The sequence below is a fragment of the Daucus carota genome, chromosome 1 (assembly GCF_001625215.2).
Source record: "Daucus carota subsp. sativus chromosome 1, DH1 v3.0, whole genome shotgun sequence".
Classification (NCBI taxonomy): Eukaryota; Viridiplantae; Streptophyta; class Magnoliopsida; order Apiales; family Apiaceae; genus Daucus; species Daucus carota.
Window position 1 is genome coordinate 39,220,322 of NC_030381.2, and position 23,664 is coordinate 39,243,985.

At 34.6% G+C, this 23,664-nt stretch overlaps 3 protein-coding genes across 4 annotated transcripts; 1 reads left to right on the forward strand and 2 right to left on the reverse strand.

Moving 5' to 3' along the window:
• Window positions 1-405: 405 nt before the first annotated feature.
• LOC108199029 (uncharacterized) lies at window positions 406-6,482 on the reverse strand. Its single transcript, XM_017366821.2, has 9 exons — window positions 6,008-6,482; window positions 5,261-5,626; window positions 5,021-5,161; window positions 4,840-4,943; window positions 4,533-4,754; window positions 3,715-4,209; window positions 1,910-2,277; window positions 817-910; window positions 406-735 (listed from the first exon to the last, which is right to left on the reverse strand). Exons 1-9 carry the CDS (start codon window positions 6,173-6,175, stop codon window positions 594-596), a joined length of 2,100 nt encoding a protein of 699 aa, XP_017222310.1. The 5' UTR covers window positions 6,176-6,482; the 3' UTR covers window positions 406-593.
• A 956-nt stretch (window positions 6,483-7,438) lies between these two features.
• On the forward strand, window positions 7,439-14,978 carry LOC108204667 (flowering time control protein FCA). Of its 2 annotated transcripts, none has more exons than XR_010286558.1 (12): window positions 7,439-7,763; window positions 7,950-8,020; window positions 8,326-8,404; window positions 10,395-10,477; window positions 10,559-10,613; window positions 12,195-12,274; window positions 13,058-13,124; window positions 13,342-13,421; window positions 13,552-13,616; window positions 14,048-14,108; window positions 14,291-14,448; window positions 14,538-14,678. XR_010286558.1 is itself a non-coding variant. In XM_017374216.2 (12 exons), exons 1-12 carry the CDS (start codon window positions 7,559-7,561, stop codon window positions 14,679-14,681), a joined length of 1,131 nt encoding a protein of 376 aa, XP_017229705.1. In that variant the 5' UTR covers window positions 7,441-7,558; the 3' UTR covers window positions 14,682-14,978. The 2 variants fall into 2 exon arrangements, 1 of the variants encoding a protein (XP_017229705.1); XM_017374216.2 differs by having other exon boundaries at window positions 7,441-7,763; window positions 14,308-14,448; window positions 14,538-14,978.
• Window positions 14,979-17,095: 2,117 nt separating this feature from the next.
• On the reverse strand, window positions 17,096-18,881 carry LOC108204668 (probable WRKY transcription factor 48). Its single transcript, XM_017374219.2, has 3 exons — window positions 18,246-18,881; window positions 17,967-18,119; window positions 17,096-17,735 (listed from the first exon to the last, which is right to left on the reverse strand). The coding sequence occupies exons 1-3, from the start codon at window positions 18,674-18,676 to the stop codon at window positions 17,321-17,323; spliced, it is 999 nt and encodes a 332-aa protein (XP_017229708.1). The 5' UTR covers window positions 18,677-18,881; the 3' UTR covers window positions 17,096-17,320.
• Between the last annotated feature and the right edge of the window lie 4,783 nt (window positions 18,882-23,664).

Sequence of the window (23,664 nt, forward strand, 5' to 3'; positions counted from 1 at the left end):
ATTTTATTGTATAATTGAATAAAAAATATCATATTTTATTGTATAATTAAATAAAAAAATATTTGCACATATTCATGGCTATATTCCTTTTACACTTTGGAGAAATTAATATCATACAAATTTAATAATTAGATTTTATCAACGGCAAACGCTATATTCTTTTAGTTGCTATTACCCAATTAAATATTTATTTCTTACTTTTGTTGAAAATGCTCCAATTTGATTGTTGCCTTCATGCGTCTGTCCAAGTGTGTAACAGAACAAAATGCTGCCTCTGTGACCCTAAAAAGTTTAGGTTTGGTGTTCGGTGTTCCTAAATTCCAATTACACATTAACTAAACAGTATAGGGAAAAAGAAGCAGCAGAAGCTACATCAAAGGGGGGAAGGGGAAAAAGCACAGGGCGAAGGAGTAAACATCATCCTAAGAACTGATATTACAAAATCTGAATAGTAAAGTTAACAGAGTAGTTGTAAACTTGTGGTCTGCAACATCTGAATGACACTAATGGCACCGATTACGACCACTAACTCTAGCAGCCCTAGACTATAGCTAAAAAGTATATACCTAACTAATGAAAACAATTTACAAAGATTAGTTCAAAGTACACTCTTTGCGTGCAAGCACTGCATCATAGCAAAGCTTCCAATACTCCTGGCAAGGGATGGACATCCAGGGCAATGTCATAGGTAAGCGAGTCAGCGAGGATGAAAAATTGTTCATTGCAGAAGGCAAACTGGGAAATATCAGCAGTTTTAGAAATGGAAGCGATTGAATAGTACATCTAAGTACATACACCAAGAATAATAGTACTCACCTTCGTCCAATTAAAATTCCATACATTGATGTAGCAAAAGACACTCTTGAAACAGCAGAGAATAGGAATTTATAATGAGGAAAGACTACTTGCCCTGAGAAAATTTTCCAAAAGTTAGAAAGGAATACCAAACCATCTTCTAACAAGCCAAAATTGTTCATATTAATAACCATATGTCAGTATATGTTCAGGTAACTGAGCTTATGAAAAGTTCGCACTAAGACTGTTACCAAAATTTACTCTGGCAGAACCAATGAAAGTTATACGTGTTCGCAAAATATCTCAAAAGAACATTGCCATAGGCTACTGGAATGAGGGATCCAGGTAGCAGGATCTAACTAGTTTAGTTCAGCTTCAAAAATGTATTGCTAGGACAGTCTACCCTCCACACAAATTATAGCACAGTAGGTCTTAGTCAGCTGATCAAAAACAAAAGATACATTTTCATTCTTCATCATCATCTTCACGAGTAATCATAATGACATTTAAGATCTTCAACTTTAAACTACACCTGAACATTTTAGAGTTGATAACAGCAATGAAAATAAATTTACGACTGCAAAATGATCCTAAACTATTACTAATTTTACATGTTGATTCCAAGAATGCTGGGTAAGAGTGAAAGTGACTGATAAACACATAGAGCAGACTTCAGGCAACACTGTGATCAGTTATTAGAGCAAGTCCAACGATAGATGTAAAATGGCTATAGCCAGTGCTATATGGCAACAAAAAGTGGTGTTTGGTGCTTAAATAAAACTTGTCCTCCTATCCTAGTTGCCTTTTGCAACAAAATAATTCCAAATTTAACTAACTTTTTGTACAACACTCCCAACTTTTTTATTTAAAGTACATCAACTTGCATTTCATTCATGATTGATTGATAATGTGGCTAGTTAGTTGCAAATTTGAAACCAATAATGCATTTATGCATATTTTGCATCCAATTATGCAACTAATTTGGAGTTTTAGTTCCAAATTATAGCCAACCAAGTTTGCATGGCATTGGACTTGCTCTCATAATGTTATTTATGCTAGATGATGTATAAACATAATTTGATGAAGACCAAAAAAAATTAGCTCAATAACTTACATATATTTAAGCAGCTGCTGTGAAGAAACAATACCAAATTGCCAACTGCTCCAGTCTCCAAACCATTAACAGCATCACTCTGACAACGCACAATTTCAACCCATAATCCAGAAGGGAATCTTCTTGGCATTAATATCCAGAGGAACACTTTTGTATAAGGTGTGGCATGAATGGCAGATATAGCAAGCTCGATGAAGATGCAAACAAAACTGACAGTTGTGCCCATCAAGGCAAAGAAAATATAAAAAGCAGAGCTAGTGGGCAGCAGAAGTAACACCGGGGTAAACAGGAGAGAGCCGACAACATGCTGATCCACTGTATAATCATAACTATCTAACCTCTGACGAAGAGGATTCAACTTCTGATCCCTGCAACATAAATTACATTTTCTCAGATATAAAGAATCGCATACCTAAATGACAGTCATCCGTGAATTCCTATTTCAACCATCCAATTTACAAATAAATCTTTCTTTATACAAACAAATGTTCTCCAGTTAATCATTATAATATGAATCAGTAAACTATGACATGAAAAAGTAAAGCTAGTACACAAAGAAAATTGGATCAATTCCTTCCAAGAGGTCAGTCTAGTACAAAGGCAATTTGCTTTACATGACTATAAAAATTCCAAGGAGAAAGTAAATACATCAACTAACACTTTACTGAAAGTACACAGACATTTAGCATAGTTCATGCACAAACACAAGGATGACACTTTAAGCCCTAATTCCAACCACCAACCAAGTCTCCACGTGGGCAATACAAGATGCTGATATAAATCAAAATCCAGCCTGAATTTTTCTTACAAGCTTTTTCTGGTACATTTGGGAGGCTATATAATGGCTTTTTTAATGAAAAAACTCATGCCATTCTGATTTAGTTGCATTATAAATCCTTTTCACTGATGAAAATTTCGGTATTATAGTGTTCCATCTTTTACTATCTACTAGCTTACAGCCTGTGCAAAGCACAGGTTAATTTTGAATAATTTATCTTTTCCACTAATTTTTAATTAATTATATTTTTGCTTTTTTAATATTTTTAAAATTGAATATAATATAACTGTCAGAAGTTTACATTTTATTTATATCTTTAAAATTAATATTGTCTGAGTTAAATTTTGATATATTGTCAGTGAGAATCGAACCTCAAACATTTGTTAATTTTTTTTAGTATAATATCTAACAGTTCATATCGATCTGAATTGAAATTTTAACGGATGTCATTAGAAGGGATAACCATATATAAAGGTACTATACCAAACTAAAATTTATACCTATGTTCGGTTATTATAGTTTAGTATAGATGTCCTAAGATTAGGGCCATTTGGATTCAGTTGGAAAGTTCACATAATTACGTAATTCAATTATATAGACTATACAGCCACAAAGGTTGTGTTATGGTTTATTTGGTCCAGATGTTTTCTTCATTATTAGTTAGGCCAAAAGAGGCAGCTATGAACCAAGCATGAGAAGCCATATCAGTTAGATCTTAGATCAAATCACTAATGTTTCTTATTAATATAATATGTAGAAGCTAATTTGTCCAGAGCCTGATTTGAGGACCTCGGCTTGACTAGATGACAGATTATTAAATCTATAGATGTTTATATCCGATTCAGGTACGTAAAGGAAATCCAATCAATTTCACATTAAAAATGTTGCAAATTTAGTTATAGTGTTACCTGGTGGCTTCACTACTACTGGTTTCCAGAAACAAAGATTAATTTAAAAGGATGTGGTGATGTACTTTTGGAACGGAAACTGTACGATAGTTAGATTATTTTATCAGTAAGCAAAATACCTGAAGAGACGCCACAAAGCAGCTACAGCTTGTAGCTGATGTGAAAATATAAGCGAGATCAACCAATGAAGACACCGCACATGTATTGTTGCAAATGTGATGAAGTCTACGATTAGCGCAGCAGATGTGGTTAGACCAAAGAGAATTCCGCATATTGCAACCCCTCTGATGAAATATAGGAAGTAGGAGCTCATGAAAAAACAGATTGTAGACCAGACTTGTATTGCGTTTAGAGAAAGCATGCCTAGAACAATAGCTAGCTCATTGTTTAACTTAAAACCCGCTGGGTTTCCCATCAAAGACACGCAACCCATACGCAATACATAGTTAGTAATGTTAGCGAACAATTTTAAAGTCCAACTGGTAACAGATCCTGAATGACTCAGCATTAAAACACCGAGAATGTTTCCAAAAAGAACATCAACCGCAAGATTTGACCACATTGAATGTTTCCGTAGTGCAGCTTTTTCTGCATACTCCACGCATGATGTAGACCTTACAAATCAGTGAAAATTGTTAGAAAGGAAAAATAAAAACCTCACATGGAGAGACTAGAGAGAGAGAGAAGATGACAAAATACAGGCCAACCAATATGCAATGAGACAGTAAGGCGACAAAATACATAAGTCAGTCGCCTACCATCGTGGTAAATTATAGTACAGACAAAAATGGTTGGCATATCGTTCCTTTCGTAATAAAGCACATATTGGTCTACTTTCTTGTTCACGGAGTATAACAAATGAGACATATAATCTAGCACATATAATAATAATACAAATTTATCAAGCATATACGTTGGGCGACAGAGACCATACTACCTGTGAGCACTATTTTGAAGAAATATAGGCCAGTACAATATTTGACAACAGCGAAACTGAACATTCTTATACGTACGGCTGAATAACTTTGTTGATATGATATGTATACATGACTTTGATCCACAACTAAGCAAAATCCGGATAAACTGAAGAACAACATAGATTAAAGTGGACAATGAAGCTACAGAAATGGCAAAAAGTCTCCATGTTAAGGCAAGAAACCTGAAACACAGAGCACATACCATTAGAACTTTTGACAGAAGAAAAAGCTAATAAGAGGAACTATATTAAAGCAGAAATGATTTACATGTACAGGCTGCACAATCGAGCTGTCGATACACTAGGAAGCACAAGTTCCTCAAAGAGTGATTTGGCAGCAGCAGCACTATTAATTGCCAAGATAGCCGTATCCTGAATTCCAAGAAACATGGAAACGGGGTTAACATCTTGGAAAACGACAAATACCATTATCAACCAAGATATATTACCAAGTCAGGAAGCGTCTGCTTTTCATGAAGGTCTTCAACCCACATGGGTTTTTTAATAGTGCTCTTTGTATGCTCAGAAGTACTATAAGAACCCAACGAGAAATGGTGACCACCATATTTAGGAGTTTCATATGCTATCACCTGCAAACGTATAAAGACATATTACAACAAATGGGGATGAAAAAACACCGGTACAACTGAAACTTAAGCGTGCAATAAAGCTAATCAAGACTTACATACGTGGAGATGAAGATCGGGTACTGTCATACCGTCCCATTTTATATGCTGCAGTTTGGGAATCCAGTATATTCTTTTACCAACATATTCTGAAAAGTCATATACAAGCTGGATCCAGTTTTTATTTTTGATAGACACCCGTCTATTAAGTTCCAACATATTTTTTTTCTTCTTCGTCTTTAATCTTTTTTGACCTTTCTTCGAATGTACAATGCCATTAACAGAGTCAACGCCATTGTTTGTTTCGGCTACAGAAGCTATCGATTTGCCATCGCCCTGGAAATTTGCTTGACAACAACCAATCATAGTAAGCTTACAATTATCTTGTAGTCCCATTGGCATCCTTTCATTTGTCCGATGTATGATTTCCTGGTTCGGAAAACTAGTTATTACAACAAAATTACTCAATCTTATCCTAACTTGAGTGACTATTTTCCAAATTTAAGTCTATCTTTTAAATCATCACCCAAAACATGCATAAACGACAACTTAATTAGGGCACAACTCCATAAATCAAACCAATCCAATTCATAATTACCATCAGACACTTTATAAGCAAGATCGATAACACAAATAACCAAAAATTCAAAGCATTCCTAAATTTCAAATTTTGCAGCATTGTAGTCCTCTATAAACAAAACCAAGAATTCAGTTAACACACAAACACATATATAACTAAAAGGCATTAAAATGCAAGAAATCAAGAGGATCATCAACGTATCGCATCGCGGGTAAATCAAATCATTATACCTGAAGCTTGGAGGAGTGAACATTAGTATGAGTACATCCAAAAGCAACAACAACATCTAACAAGTCCGAGGAGGGGGATTCAAGAAACCAACCAAACAAGAGTGTTGAAGAGTGAGTTGGGTCAGTTGAAAGATGGGTGGGCCACCAAATTCTACACTTTCTTACCATAACTAGTTTAGCATCAGCAACAACTCAGTTTGATATCATTCTTGGTCAGTGTAAAAATCTAGCGAGATCTCGATAGTGATTGATATGAAACACACAGATGTGTGTATAATTATGATTCTTGAGAGAGATGGGACAAGTTTCAGATTGTGTTTCGAATTGGTGTGGTATAAACAAGAGATTTAGAAACAAATGAGAGAAAAACAGGAACAGAGGTACTGGTACGGTGATTAGCTCTGCGGGGTTGTGTCTGGGAACTAGCGGCGAATACTAGGCAAGATCAGTATTTTCCTTAGACGCTGTATTGTTTGTTTTTTCCTTCAGGTGGGGGTTTATGTAATTATTATTATTAATAAAAAAGTTGTTGGGAGTGTTTTGTTTATTGTGTTTTTTATTTATGTAGATTTATGTAATTGTTGATAAAAGATTGTGAATTTGATAAATATATCAATTTTTGAATATTTATTTATGAATATATTATTTATTTATATATTTATTTATAATATATTTAAATATATCAATTTTTGAATATTTATTTATAAAAGATTGGGATTTTTTATCAATTTTTTATTAAAAAAATTTTGAATATTTATTTAAAAAAGCATTCTATGGGAATATCCCCATCCAGCGGTGAAAAGGCGTTGTACATGTTATAATTTTAATATAATCTTGGACGCTGTATATGCATACAACCCCCCAGAAACTGTAGGCCACCTAAACAGTCCCTAGCAATCATGGCCCTATTTGAAAGTTAGAGGTTTGAGGCAAAATTAGAAATTTGAGATACTTTAGAGGTTTTACCACTAAAATAAGCTAATATTAGTGTTTGGTAGTGAAATAGAGGTTTGGATTCAAAAAGCTATTTTGAGGAGTTTTTTGGATTAACGGTTTTAGTTTGTGTCATAAAAAGCTAATCAATTAACTATTTACCTAACAGTTTTACGAGAAACATCTAATTCGATCTGCTAATCAAAATATTTAATTTAAACAACTAGTCAAAACAGGTAATTCGATCCGCTAACATCTAACCACTAACCGCTAATTCTCAAACAGGGCCTATATGCCAAGGAACTGGACCCATATATATATATATACCTGCATCTCAAATACAATCAAAATTATTTCACCCTGCTCCCGAGTTATAATTAGAGAGGAAAGCAAATGAAAGGGAAGTAAAGTTATATGACTTTCACTTTTATTTGTGCTCCCGAGTTTTTTAGAATGAGGAAAACAAGTGAAATAAATGCAAATATATCATATTTCACTCCAAATATGGAATGCTTTCACTTGCTTTCTCTCCAAAAAAAACTTGCTTTCACTTGCCATCATCTTCCCCAAATAAAATCAAACACTAAAAATTAGGGTTTCAAAACTTCTTTAATTTCAATGGACGATTACAACTTCGACGAGTTCTACGACTACAATCGCCACCCTAACTCCACGACGTTGTCTTGGTCCTCCGACAATCCCCGTGCTCACCACTATCATCACAACCAGAACATGAATTATTACCCGGAACACGACCCCTTTGGCGGCCCCGGTGGCTTCAATTTCCCTCCCCATCCCCGTAAAAGACCACATTTCAGTTCCGGTCCGTATCCTCTTTTTTCGATAATAGTTTTAGCACGAGAATCCGCGAGAACAATTGTTCTGCACTTTTCGTATTAGTTGTTTTGATAATTTGGAAAAATTGATACTATGTGAGAATTGGTGATTATTATATTTGTGCATATATGTGTTGTTTATAGTGTTGCTGAATATAGTGTTTGTTTTAAAGGTTGTGGTGAAGGCGGTTCTGTTGCCAAGCTTTACGTAGGAGGGACACCGAGAAATGCTACTGAACACGATGTAAATTAACTCACTGCCTTCCAGATTTCAAGTACTTTGTAGTCTTTGTTACTACTATTTTGTCTGTAACATTTCTTTAAACATTCGTTCGTGTTTGAAAACATGAGCAGTTGTGGTTAAATGATAAGTAAAAAAGTGGAAGTAGTTAGTAATAACGCAATGCCAAAAGAGTTAATAAGGAAGTCTTGCAGGCGTGATTTGGTCATTACTAATAGTCACTTAATTGACTAATTGTGGACTCTTCTGTATGCTTTTTAATTTTAATAATGTACTGCTAATACCCCTGTTTTTCATTTTAACATCAGATACGCGCCGTGTTTGGAGAACATGGAAATATCATTGAGGTTGTTTTTCTCAGGGACAAAAGAACTGGCATGCAACAAGGTTAGTAGATGTCGTATGTACATTATTATTCTACTCTAGCAGCATCATGTTGCATACCATGTCAAGGTATAGCAGCATGGAGATATGATCGTTGATCACCTGGTCTTACTTAAAGGAGTTTTATAATGCAGGGAAACTTGTTTAACCTGTAAAATAGTTTGTCCTGATTCAGGACACAATTCCCACACACCAGGAGTAGGCTCAATAAGTTCTTAAATCAGACCTATCAAATATCATGTATATTAGAAATATATATATATGTTTCCAAGGGTCACGCTCAAGAGAGAACCAGTCCTTAAAATAGAACCATAGAACCACTCCCTAAATTTTTAATAGGTTTTTAGGATCTAAATCTAAATACATGTTTTTTTCATCGTTGTGTGTGTTCAAAAATAATTTTAAAATGTAATACATAGATATTGACATTTTTTGCATGTGAAGTTCTACTGCAAAACCCTAACTAATACTTAAGTTCTGCTGCAGAACCCTAACTAATACTAGAAATACGGTAAAGGTTCTATGGGTTCTCTCTCTAATGGTTCTCTCTTGAACATGACCCTATCTATGTTTCTAAGTGATTGTGAAACTATTTTTATTTCTTTTTTATACTATTATATATGTGCACTTGTACTCTTTACGTTAAATCTTGTCATGCTAGAAAGAGTGTTTTTTTTTTCTACGTGAAATACTGCTGCTCTGATTGTCCATATCTGACTGGAAGTCATGATTCAAGCCTCCGAGATGTCATAGCTGATAATTTTTTTGTTGATCCCAATTGATGCATTACTAGAGGGATTATTTCAAACCTGATTTCGAACGTATTTCACATGGATTATGTTTCCATGATTTCTGGAAGTCACACATGTAGGCACGTATAGTATAGAACTAGAGTACTGTAGTACTAGTGTACCAACTAAAATTCTGTTTATACTGTGGACCAGGGGTGCCGTATACATAATGATACCATATACATAGTAATAAAGCCAAAAATATGTATCCTAATTTTTCAAACTAAAATTGTATTGCATGACATTTTAACCTTATAAGTAATTGGCAGGTTTTAGCACGAAAAGGGTTCAAATTTTAGATTTAGCACAATGTCTTCGAAATAGCTGGGACAACTTGTAATATAGAGGAGTTAAAAAGAATTCGTTTTATGTGTTATTTGAACAGCTTATTGCGAAATTAACTGTTTAGAACTTCCTTTTATTTTATTTTTAGTGAGATATTTTCTGACTTACATATTACTTATTAGATGCTTAACAATCCTTAACTTCTGTATAAATTTGTGGGTGAACTCAATAATTTATGGGGGCATGTAGTATAATATACACCTAGTTCAAATTAAAAAAATGCCAGTAAATTGTTTTATTATGGGGGCACGTGACCGTCCCCATGGGCCTCAATATACTCGGCCTCTGGTTATAGATGGTCTACTTGTTACTTGATCTTAAATTACAGAGTGAGGATATATGATCTGATTTTCAAGTACAAAATAAATTTACAATAATATCAATAATCTCCAGATGATGCACATGCCAAAACATTTTTGGAGCATGTCTTACTCCAGTGCTAAATATTTATTAGTGCTTGATCTGCACGTTTGAAACCTGCTAAGTCGATGCAAAGATGTCTACTGGCTGTTTAAAATCTGCAGTTCTGCACGTGTAAGCTATTAAGGCCTATTCTAATATATATATTTGGCTCCAAAAATTTTTGTTTCTTAATATTTAATTAATAATTATTTGCCACTTTTATGTGCTGCTGAACGATGTATATTCAAATGAAGGTTAGGAGCACATACTTTCTGTCCTTTTATGGTAAAATCAGGCCTTATATTTTTGATGGAATCCACGCCTGATTCTAAAGTTATGTTTGAAGTGATAAACTACATGTCTAATGATTAATTTTCTTCTTTACTATATATCTGGTCAGCCTATCATATCTATAAACCGGTCCTCGATAGTAAGTGACGTGTGTTATCTTGCAGGATCTTGTTTTGTAAAATTTTCAAGGTTTGAGGATGCTGATCGGGCGATAGAAGTTTTAGACAACCAATACACGTTTTCAGGGGTAATTTATCTGGACGTTAACAAAGTGTGTTGCCTCTAATTATGTTGCATTGTGCTCAGTGTCTATATTTGTCTTGTCCAGGAAATGGCCCCTATCAAAGTTAGATATGCGGATGATAAAGAACGGAGACGCCCGGGTAATTGAACTTTTAGGTTAATTGAAAGCCAAAACAATATGTGACTTGTAATTCTGTAATTGATTGTATAGATTGTACGATATCTCTATTTCATCTGGGTGTCATGGTTCCTCTGCATGGATTAGTACAATTGCAGTAAATATTGAACACTGTGCCCTGCCTCCATGCCTATAGAGTATAGACCAATAATTGGACTGTACTTCAAATCAATCTACTTGAGAGCCTTTCGATCTCAAATTCATTTATCTGGGCTTAACCCGCTCAAACTATCTAATCAACTAAATTTGAATAAAGTTGTTTGTTTTATGAATTTTGGCCGATCTACGCAACCCTTGCTCCCTCGATAAAAATACTTGTAAAAAACTTGAATTTGACTAGAGTTAAATTTGTTCTTGCTTTGTTAAGTAGAAATTGAGCTCAATTATGGGATAGTGAAAGATTTTGTATTCAGTAAGGCAGCTCGGCTCATTTAAGAAACTTGAACTCGATCTCATTAATTATGTGCTTAACGTGACCTTAAGTACAGATTTGTGTCTACAGTACTGCATCTTTTGGAACACTGTTGATATCTATATCAAGTGCTTAAAACTAACAAATGTATTAAATTTCTTTTATGCACTATGGGTTCTATCAAAAGCAAAGTTTATGCACTTGGTTTAGAACTATGTTTAGTAGTTTTGGCTTGAATTTATTTGGCAAATCTTATTCAAAACTGGAATTTGTGATTTTTTGTCTTTGATCATAAAAAGTACTTGTTTAGTTCCCATTGTGAAACGAGTGGATGGAATTGTTATCTCCTGGTACAAGTTTAATGGCATGCCTATGAGTATAGAAGTCAATTAAAGAAGCACTTGTATGTGAGAATGTGGTATAGATTTAATGAATTTACAAACTCAAAATACAGGAAGTGAATATGAAGAAAAAGAGTAGTAACTAGTAAGATTATATTAATTAATTATTATGTAGGATATAAGAAGTCTAGCTTCCTTGATACAAGACCACTAGGCCAGTAGGCCTTTGAGTCACCCAGAAAAGTCCCAGACCCAAAATGGGTTTACAAAACACAATACTGATATCCTTTTCTCCTCCCTGCCAAGTGCCATCTATCTGTATTTATACCTATTTTTCTTACCCCGTCCTTTACTACCACTTATTTTTACATTTTATTGTTCTAACAATAGTGCATTCGGCATTCCCCGTTTTGCCCTTGGGGTGACGCCTAGCATAAGTTAAAAGTGACTGGGGACCTTGTCCCTGTAGTCTTTGCAGAAAGTGTCACCTAGAAGTTTTGTCTGAAGATGTAATATTGATTAACTAGAACTCGATCGATATGAAAATAAATCATTTATGCTGCTTCTTTTTGCATGCATATATGATAATGGGGTCATGGCGTCATGCTTTGGCAAGGGTCAAACACTCTCGTCTAACATGCCTATTTTGTAGCTTGCAATGTTGGGAGTAACATAATTTTCTGCATGGATATTAATAATATTACATGTTACTGGAATTAAATGCTTTATATATGACTAAGCTTTAATTTTTCTTTTTCTTATATGTTTCTGACAAGTCTCTCTTTCGCAGCCTCTAACTTTGGGACATATACATTCAAACTGTATGTTGGTGGTTTGAACAAGCAAGCATGCAAAAGGGAAATTGGAGAAGTATGCTTTCCACTGTGTTCACACTTAGTCATACAGAAACTGAATATAGTACTAGTTTTTTCTTGTCATATCATGTTTTAGATGTGTGTACAGGTGTACTTGCTTTATGCTTACCACTTCTTTGCTGCTTTCCTGCACAACCTGCTGGTCTAAGTGCACTTGTCTGTAGGTCCTTGCTGGAACAGTTTGAACCTAAATTTTTTGTGTTTTGTTAAATAACTAGCATTGCAACTAGCATTGCAACTGGTTTGTCACAATTTGTCATATCCATCAAGAACGGGAAATTGATATGTGTGATCAAAGCACTTATTCATCTGTCCAGATAACTATATATTTTGCATTAAAAAATATGGCGTATATATTAGTGTGTTTGGACATACAAAATCCAAGCATGAGACGGTTGAGTGAACAATAAAAATGGAGTAGGAATAGGTAATCTGCAAATCAACTAAATGGCACCACATCCTTTCACTAATACCCTATGTTTAGCAACAAAAAAAGGGTTCATATTCAACAAATAACATAAATTCGCAAAAATACGACAACCTTTCTCATAATAACTATGATGAGGTGTGTGTGTGTGTGTGTATTAGCATCCCAGCTGAGGCCCAACAAATCGTTGGAGCTGAATTATTCTTTATTAGCAATAGATTCAGTTTAATATATTTTGATCGCCATCTTTCACAATCTGCTTATTGTTATTGTCACTAGTGTATATATATGTGTTATTCCAAGCCTTTGACTCTAACAAGATGTTATATATTTCTTGTATAATACAATCAGATATTCTCCCCATTTGGTCTTATTGAAGATGTCTTCATAGCGCTCGATGAATTCAAGCAAAGCCGTGGTTAGTTATTCTCTGAGTTAATCAGTGTCTATTTGTGATTAATAGAGTCATATTAGCGAAGCGAAATTGTTTGAGTCAACTCCAATAGCCTATTTATTCAGCTTTTGCCTGAACCACTTAGCAGCATTTCACAATTGGCTCCATATGTGTATCTTTTTTTATAGTTAGACTTCCGTTTTCGATATTTTAACTACTTTGCTTTGGGTCTGCTTTATAGGATATGCATTTGTTCAGTTTTCACACAGGGATATGGCCGTTGCTGCAATTAATGCATTACATGGAACATATATAATGAGAGTAAGACACTCTGAGTGTTATCGCTCTCATCAATATTCTTCAAAAATTCATGTTTGCTGATACTATAATATCAAAGCAACAAAACCCTGGGGAGTACTGTTTTCATGAGATCTGTTTATCTGTTATGCAGGGTTGTGACCAGCCACTAATTGTTCGATTTGCAGATCCTAAAAGGCCAAAAACTGAAGACTCAAGGTTAAGCCAGCACCACTTAACTTTAAGAAATTTATTGTGCTGCTTAATTTCATTGCAATAAGATCTATGATAAATAAATGATACAGGGGATATTGATTTGAAATCTGATAACCATGCTTGCTGATTTTCCAAATCCCCTTAACCTACCTGCATGGAAGCGTGACTCATGAAAAGAAACAGCAGAATCTTTTATTTTGTGCTTCATAATATAATTTGCAAGTGTGTTTAATGCTCACGTAATATTTGTTCTAGATAATGACCTTCCAATGTCCAATGTTGAAATTTGAATAGATTTTTGTTCTTTTACTTTTTCTATATTGCTCTAAATATTGATATAAATAGTAGTTTCGAGCAGGACTTTGTAGTTTCATGAAACAATTCCTTTCACTCTTTTTGATAGTGGATATTTTATTGTTTTTTGCTTGTTGCAGGCCGGTACAATCTTTTAAAGATATTCCAAATCGGTGCAGACAGCCCACTTCATCACCTCAGGTTAGTCTATATTGGTGTTATCTGTCAAGATAGTTAAGTGCACAGGCAAAAGGGCTGTTCTTTTAGTTTATTTATAATCTTGCATCACTCTCTTAACTTCTGTGGGAGTTTAAAGAGGCAATAGTATGAACGTTATATTTAGTACTTGTAGTCTTCTTGAACCAGAAGGTTGCATGTGATAGGTTTTAGCATCGTACAGGTCTCAACTTCAATGGGGTATCATGCTTCTCCTGAGCCCTTCAGCAACGACCCAGAAGATTCTATAGATTGTGATTGGAGTGAGCATGTTTGTCCAGATGGATACTTGTACTACTACAATTGTGCAACTTGTGAGAGCCGGGTCAGTTCCTGACAAAATTATGTATGAACTCTTTCTTATCCTGATTTAGACTGTTTGAATTGCTAATTATCTATTGGTTTGGTAAATAGTGGGAGAAACCTGAGGAATATTTGTTTTATGAACAACAATTGCAAAAGGGCCTGGAGCAAGGAAATTCACAGCGTAAACAACCGTACATGCCATGTTCTCAGATTCATCCAACTGATCAAGGTTTTCAAATGCAACAGGTTTAGCTTCAAATGTAGCTTACATATTGAAAAATTATATCAAATCACGTAGCGTTACTGGTCAGTCTACTTTCCTTTTCTGTACTGTGTAGCATATTATATATAGTCGTGGAATTAATTTGTGCATCACTTAAAGTTGCCATTTTATATTCTACTTTTTCGCTGAACCGGCTCAGAGATGTTCAGATACACTGTTATCTTATTAGTATCAAGTGTTTCTGTTTTTGTCGGAAAGAATGCTTCTGAAATACAAATTTATAGTGCCGGGTATATTAAAGTAAGCAGGAGGAAATAGTTTTTTCCTGGTGTCTGTGTTGTAGTTTTCTGTGTTGCTAATATTTCATAATTGAACTTTGCATTTCACTAAAAGGTTTTCAAACAAAGTTTTATGCTTCATCAACAGTGTTTATAACTTTAGTACCTGTAATGTTGCACCTTTAATATGTTTTGCTTAGATAGAAGACGAGAAACTTTTTCAGTACAGAGTAAAGCTTCTATGATATCGATGGCCAGGAAAAATTAAGTTTTCATGACAAAGGTCCATCACTTAGTAGTGGAATAAATTAAAATAATGATGACGTTCATCCTTCACTTATTAGATCTATTTTTCTGCTAAATTTTAATCTGATATATGTACACCGTTTTGCTGTTAGGCTTCTATGATGGAGTCACTTTCCATATATTACAGTAGTTGATAGTTAAATGGCCGTGGTGCTGTGTTCTGGAGATGTCCAAACCGTTTCGGATATATTTATCTTAATTGTGAGAAAAGTTACACAAGGGTTCGGTGTTAGTAGTAACATTGTATCCGAGTGGATGCTCCTCTTGTGTGGATATCAAATTATCCATGGTCGACAACTCGGATCCTTGGTAGAGAGATTGTCGGTCGATATTGGTTTATATTAGGGTAAGAAATTAAGAGTTGGAAACATGTTACTCCAGGAACCCCAAAACTGAAGTGTTGATAGGAGAGAAACCTGGAGTTGTAATGATAGGAGTGAAGGGGTGGCAGTGGTTGGGGGTGCAATAATTCACAATAGGATAAAATTAGGTCAGGAGTAGTTCAAGTTCTATTCTCATACTTTTTGCCAACCTCTTGAAGAAGATCTCTGTGCATTTATTGCTCTCACATTTATTTCTCCCAGATATTCTTCTCATCCTCTCTTACTTAAAATGGCTTCTCCACTCCCTACCTTAATCTCTACTGCTCCCCCGTTAAATACTGCAGTATACATTTCTCCACCCATCCGTACTGTTCTCTTCACAGACATACTGTATGTTCAGACATTAAATTAACAGTGTATCTGCACTTCATCTAATTATTTCTCAGTGTTTGATAGTATTATTAATATTATTATATTATAACTCCCTTTATCCTTTAGAAGGGGGAATTACATAATATACTGTATTATGTAAACTGTAAAGAGAGAAGGAAGAAGGATATTAGTTGTACGTTGCAAAAATATAATCACTTTCCTCAAGTTTTCTATCCATCGAGGCCTTTTTTCATTAATACTAATGATATAGCTAGAGGGCGGTACTTTTTAATCAGTTTTTGTATTCTGTTCTGATGCAGTATAAAGTAAAGCACCCGGGGTGCTAAAGCTTTTAAAGATGGGTCTTTCTAGTGTGTGCATATGTCTCATATGCATACACTAGTAATAATTTTTCATTTTGAATGAAAGATTTTGATTGATGAAAATTTTTACGCGAAAATAAAAAAAATAGTAGTTACACACTGGCCTTTTGAGATGAATATGACGAAGTATGTATACCGTTATTCGGCGCGAGACCATTAACACGTTAAAATAGGGCGAGTCGGTGACTCGCACAGTCACGCTGCAATGAGCTGACACATTCGCCTTCTTTAATCCAATGTTTCACTTATATAATACACTTACGTACTTGAATTTGGCCCAATAATATGCTCAATCTAATGCCAAACCCCACCATCTAGCTAGCTGTTTTGTGTACCAAAAGGTCAAAGCTAGAATTCTTTCATAAATTCCAAGGCATTTTGTATATGCGTAATTTGTGTAGATGCAGATTCATGTATAGCAAGATTTTTGGTTATGATAAACGATCGAAAATCATGACTTATAAAGTTACGAACGAGTCAGAGTCGAATTCAGAATTCTAGTACAACAAATAAGTGCATGCATAATTACAAGAACAAAGTTGCGGATGTCGTTAATTTATAAGTGAGAAATAAGAATCGAGTTCAGGATTACGTAATGTCTCTACTCTTTTTCACTGTTAGGTCCGTTATATGATGATATGAATTGGGTTCATTTAAGAAGAAATTCAGCAGTGTACGTTAATTGGACCCCTATGTACACATGACAAAGGACAAAGTAAAACTGGCAAAAATAACAAGGTTGAAGTTGAATGGACATTGAATATACAACATTTGAAGAAAGTAAGAAACCAGAATCTTCATTGGATCAAAGAAGCATGTCAGACTGAGAAACATCAGAGATTGCAAGAAGCTACTTGCTGATCAACAAAAGAAATAAACTGCATAAGTTATGATGGACCATCTACAGATTAAGCTACAAGTTCTAGTCAGTCACTAAACAGAATTACTGAATAAGTACATATTTATAACTTATAAGTCGTACTATATGAAACTTGATGTTATGCATCTACTGATCTTCTGTTCTTATCATGGAAGGCACCACATCTTGAAGCAGGCCATTGTCTCTCAAGAACGCCATAGCTGAGGAGGGCCCGAACCCGAGACCTCCCCCGTCTGCAATTGTATAACCGTTAGGATAATTATTCATCATTGTATTCTGGCTACAATTTGAAGGCAATGCAAAATTGTTTGAGTTCTGCTGCTGTTGCATCATGAGGTTGTTCATATGAATGTTGGCCGGGAAATTCAAGGGAGAGATACCAGAAACCGATGAAACTCCAGCATGAATGCCCCGAGGCATCACCGGACTCTGATGTGTATGCTGGCCTTCGTATGTTGTCACAACTATGCTTGGATCATTGAAAGAACGCTCCACTCTTTTCTTCACATTACATGAGGTACTAGTGCACCTATAGTAACTCCTACAAATTTAAAAACCAATTTTCAGCATTCAGAAATACTAAATCTAGCTTTGTTATTCATTTTCTAATCAAATGAATTTGTAACTCCAGAAACCTGAAAATCAACTATTTTCAATCAGCGTTTCAACCTCATTCGCAATTTCGGACAGTATTTTTGAAAATAAATTTGAAAACATTGATATGTTTACAAAATTTAACTTTTTTTTAAAAAAATGGCAGAAAGGAAGGTACCTAGGAAAAGGGCTGTTTTTGACAGCTTTTTGGCCGTACTTTCTCCATCTGTAGCCATCTTCCAGATGATCAACCTCACTCTTTGTCATGAATGCAAATCTTGGCTCTGTCTGTTTCTTTTTCTTCTGACTCCCACTCTTCTTGCCTTTCAACCTAAACTCCCCCGAAACAAAACCAAATCAACACTCAACAAGTCTTCACTTTTCCACAAATGCCTTTTACTTTTTTACTTTTTAGTTTTTAGAAAAACCAATACAAGAGTAGTAAATGAAAACTTACTGTGGTTTAGTGACTTTGTGCTGCTGCTGTTGTTCTTGTTCATCAGCCACAACTTTAGTCTTTTCTTCACCACTTGAAACAGAAGAGAGTGAAGAGGAGTTGGGAGTTGGGGGATTGTTCAAAACCTCTGATGATTCTTGATAAGGATTGAGTTGAGTTTGATTCTGAACTGGGCTCCGGCCCACTACAAGCTCTTCTGCTGTTAATAAATCAAAGATGGAACTGTTGCTACAAGTGTTGTTAAAATCTTGAAGGCCCAGGAGCTCCATGAAGCCCACTGAGCTCTTCTGATCACCAAACCCTAACATATCAGATAACATTAATGGGCTGCTGATGCTGCTACTGATGTTGTTGTTATCAGTTTGATCATCCACTACAAAACTCTTCTGCTTCTGAGCCTCCTCTTGTTTCACAGTCTGCTTCCTCTCCATGTTGTAAGAATGAGAGAGATTGAGGGAGAGAGGGAGAGAGAGAGAGAGAGAGAGAGAGAGAGAGATTGAGGAAGAGAGAGAGGGAGGAGAGAGAGTAGGGAGAGAGAGGGGACAGTGAAGGAAGGAGGATGAGGTGAATATAGACAGTGTTGACTGACAGGTGGCGGTCAAGGATTTGTACGAAATATACCAAACAAACAAAAAGAGGAGGGGCGGGTGAGAGTGCATTAAATGCTATAAGTAAGAGTGGTAGTGGTCTACGCTTTCATACGTGGTTTTGACCGGTAATCTGGTTACTGTGTGAACGCGATCCATGTGTACGTGGCTTATTACGGCTTGTACAAAGTTTGAGTTTGGCTTTAGTAATCTAGTACGTATGTTATGTGCATGTGTGTCGACTAGATTATTCTCCTTTAGTTAAAATAAATGTAACAATTTTTTAGTGACAAATGGTTCGGATATTCGGAACATGTGTTCTAGTCTTCTGCCTTAAATCTCGCCATACATCAGTCGTCAGTGTGTCTTAGTTTGAATGAAAGGGTTCCAGAGGTGATCTCGTAAACGGTAAACTTTTCATAACGTTTTTAATTTATTTTTGAGTGATTGACACTTTGCACCCCTTATGTTTAGGCACTTTTTCAATTTGGTCTCAAACAATTTTTTTTGGCAGTTTGCACCCTAAAGTTTGAAAAGCGCTTCGTTTTGCACCCCTTTGACCACTCACCGTTAATTGACCGTTAAAGTTAACAGATTTCATATTTTCACTTTGCACCCCACAATTTTAAATTTTTTTCATGAGTATTTTGAATTTTTTTTTTAAAATTAGACACTTTTGAAATATATTTTTTTTCAAAATTAGACACTATTGCCTGCTGGTATTAATGACATTGTTGTTCTCAAGCCTCTTGCTTCTGCTGATGAGAGCTTCTTATCCATGTCCAGTTCTCAAGCCTCCTCAGGGTTGGACTCGCTCTCATACAACAACAATATGCGTGCTAAGGTTTCTTTTACAGATGAAGGTCCACTTGAGAAAGTAAAATACAATGTAAGTTGTTATTGTGAAAGGAGATTTAAGGCTTTGCGGAAGATCTGTTGCAACGAATTAGATTATATACGGTCTCTTAGCCGTTGTAAGAAGTGGGGAGCGCAGGGTGGCAAGAGCGATGTCTTCTTTGCAAAAACTTTAGATGACAGGTTTATACTTAAACAAGTTACCAAGACAGAACTGGAGTCTTTTATCGACTTCGCTCCAGAATATTTAAAGTATTTATCTGAATCAATCACTTCACATAGCTCCACCTGCCTTGCAAAGATATTGGGCATTTATCAGGTATCATCATTTTTGTTTGTTTTAGATAGCAATTCGTTTTACACAGAATAATATGAGAATTTTAATATGGCTGAAATCTCCAACATCCTCAGGCTCTGAAGTGATATTATCAATCCTTTAAAAAGTTCCTAACTTATTTTGTCATCCTATGGCACATATGGTTCTTAATATTATGAAGTTCAGCGCATTTGTAAACAATGTCATTAATACCAGCAGGCAATAGTGTCTAATTTAGAAAAAAAATAATTCAAAATATTTCAAAAGTGTCTAATTTTGGAAAAAAAATATTTCAAAACACTCATGAAAAAAAAATTAAAATTGTGGGGTGCAAAATGAAAACCTGAAATCTGTTAACTTTAACGGTCAATTAACGGAGATTGGTCAAAGGGGTGCAAAGCCAAGCGCTTTTCAAACTTTGGGGTGCATACTGCCAAAAAAAATTGTTTGAGACCAAATCGAAAAAGCGTCGAAACATAAGGGGTGCAAAATGTCAATCACTCTTTATTTTTTAATAAAAATTTAGATATCAAATTTTTATTCTTGAGAAACAGTTAAAAAGTAATATTATTGAACGATATTTTATGTGAGCCTTAAAATGCATGTCAAAAAAATAACGTAAAGAACATGCTGAAACGTGGGGAGTACTAGTTAAGAGTCGTTAAAGGAGTTCTTCATGAGAAAGGAGAGAGAATACTCAGTACAATGTCTTACAAGTTCAGCAAATTTTAGATAATATCCTATAAATCCAATTTAGCCAACGATTATAACCAATCACATTGAAGATGCTCTTAAAAAGCTATTAAGAATTTATTGGAGCAACTTTTTACCACTCTTTCTTCAAAATTTAAATTAAGAGCCAATGTAGAAAGGCTATTGGAGATATTCAATGTGCAGCTCGAACCATAATAAGCCTTTAGCTTAAAAGTGAGTTGACAGATTAAAAATAAGAAATACAGATAATCTCACGAAAATATCACAGTCAACGCATACTATCCTTTTATTTATAATTATAGTCGAACTCTTATGGATGAATATATTTGTCAAAGTTATACATGTAGTAAAATTACATATCCCCTCTGTCCCAACCATTTCTTTACGGATTTCTTTTTGGAATATCTCACCCAATTCTTTACATTTCAAAACTTATCAAGAATAGTGAATGAATCCCACCATTTTCTCACTTTTCATCTCTTTTCACACCACTCTTTTCTTCATTATCTTCCTTCTATACATTAAAAATCAATAGATCCCACAACTTCACCACTTTTCTTTCTTTTTTCCACCACTCTGTACTCCCTTCATCCCTCCCATTTATTATCAAATGGGTTGGGTATAGAGGTTAATAAATATGTATAAAGAAGTGGAAAAGAGAAAAAAAGTGGGTGAAGTGGCGGGACTCATTGATTTTTAATGTATAAAAAGAAGACAGTGGAGTAAAAGTAGTGTGAAAAAGAAAGAAAGGTGGAGAAGTTGTGGGACCCATTGACTATTTTTGGTAAATTTTGAAATGTAAAGAATTGGATGGGACATCCCAAAAAAGAAAGGATAAAAAAAATGGTTGGGACGGAGAGAGTACATATTTTTTAACGTGTTTGAAACAAACGTAAAGAATTGGCTGAGACGGAGGGGATATCAATTTTTGACCATATTGAACTTATATATTCTATTTATAATAATCTAAAATATTAATAAATATATTATTTTTAAATTATAGTCAATCAATATAACTAATACTACCTCTGTCCCACTCATTTCTTAACATTTCTTTTAAACTGCTCGACACACACTTTAATGCGCCTATAAAACATAGCTCTATCACTTTTTTCTAAAAATTTCTTTCCCTGAATAAAATTTTAAACACTAAATTTTTATTCGAAAAAAAATATTTCTAAAAAAGATTATAGAATTATACTTTATAGAAGTATTAAAGTGTGTGTCACGCCGACGTCCTCCAATGTAAGAATGGAGAGAGACGGAGGGAGTAACATTCAAGCACAATATATATTACATATTCGATAAATTTAACATAGTACCTTACAGGTCTTATGATTATAATCAACCTCATTGATGCTCCATATCCTGCATCTGACGCATTAAAATAAGTCTTTAATAACTTACTCGAATTAAAAACGTCCTAATGCTTTTGAGGAGTGAACTCTGAAAAAACAGGGACTTATTTATGCTTCATCTTTTTCGGAAAATAAAGCCGTGATAATTTTTCCTTTAAAAGCTTGTTCACATCAATTTTATTTTAAGTTATAAGCCACTAAGAGCATCTTTAGCAGTGTCCTAAAAAGGTTCTCTAAATATATGATAAACAATTCAAATTTTAAATAATAGCAATTTTGTATTGATTGACAACTCCAACAATGATCCTTATTTGTCTTCTCTATTATTATTATAATATGAAATTCAAATTCTTTTAAAAAAAGATAACCAAAAAAATGTGAGAAAGAGTGTGCAAAAGGTGAGAGTTGAATATTTAATCATTAAAAATCAAATTAGGAATGAGTTAGGGATTCCGTACTTATGAGGAATGAAAAATAGATCTTAACATTTAGAAAATAAATGGAGACTCTGCTGGAGTGAATTTTTATGCATACTTCCTAAAATAATAACTTAGGATCTCATATAGCTAATCTGTTACAAAAGTGTGAAACCCCTCGTTGTCCACAAGACCTGAGAAGGGTCGGCAATCGCAAATTGGCTTGCCTTTCTTGTAGTAGTTCTTTTGGTCACTTTTCAATGGAAAATGCCTAAACAAAGTTTCACGTGCGTTTGTAATTTGTATTGCAAAAGTATACCCCGCCTAAAAGCAAATTCCAATTCGTTATTTAAAGAAAAAAAAAATTAAGATAAAGAAATCTTGGTTTCAAGGGGGAAAAAAAAGAGATAAAGGAATCTTCGATTCAAGTTGGTTTGCGGCTCTACACTCTACTCATACTTTCATACCTCTACTCCGGGGTCAAAATATTTGTAAAAATAAACAATATAAACTAATTGACAATTGCATTTCTTTTGGAGTGTGTCGCATGTTTTAGTATACTTTGGTGTGTTTTGTTTTGTTAGTTTGCTCCTTTGAGAGTGATTCAATTGATGTTTGGAGATCTAGAAAGTCCGTATCAAGGCTAGAGGGGCGGTGATTATTACACAAACTCATTTTTTGAAGCCATTTACAGCATGTCTATAGCTTGAATCCAACAAGTAGATAGCTGTGGTGCAGTTTCTCTAACCTCGGTTTATGCAATCGGAGTTTTTGAACACTGGGCTATTAATGGATCTTATGTGTTAAAGTCAATTGTGATATTACTGTTTTCAGGGATGTTGGTGCAATTTGGATTCATCTATATGTTTTTGATTTCATTCTTATATTCAAGAATCTTTAAAATTTTATTTTATTTGTTAAACAATCAGGAAACAAATTATTTTATTTTTACCTCTAGTTATATCGTCAGTTAGGGGTTGTCCCGGCATATTTTATTCTGATTAATGAAATCTCCTATATTTATCCACAGCAAGAGAAGACGAAAGATTGGAGCGGAACCTACTTAACTGCAGGAAGTGTACCAATTCAGAAATTATAAATAAACTTCATTATCTCCCTCTAGAAATTTAAGTTTAACTTTGGAAAGAGGAAGGAACGTAAAGAATAAACAAA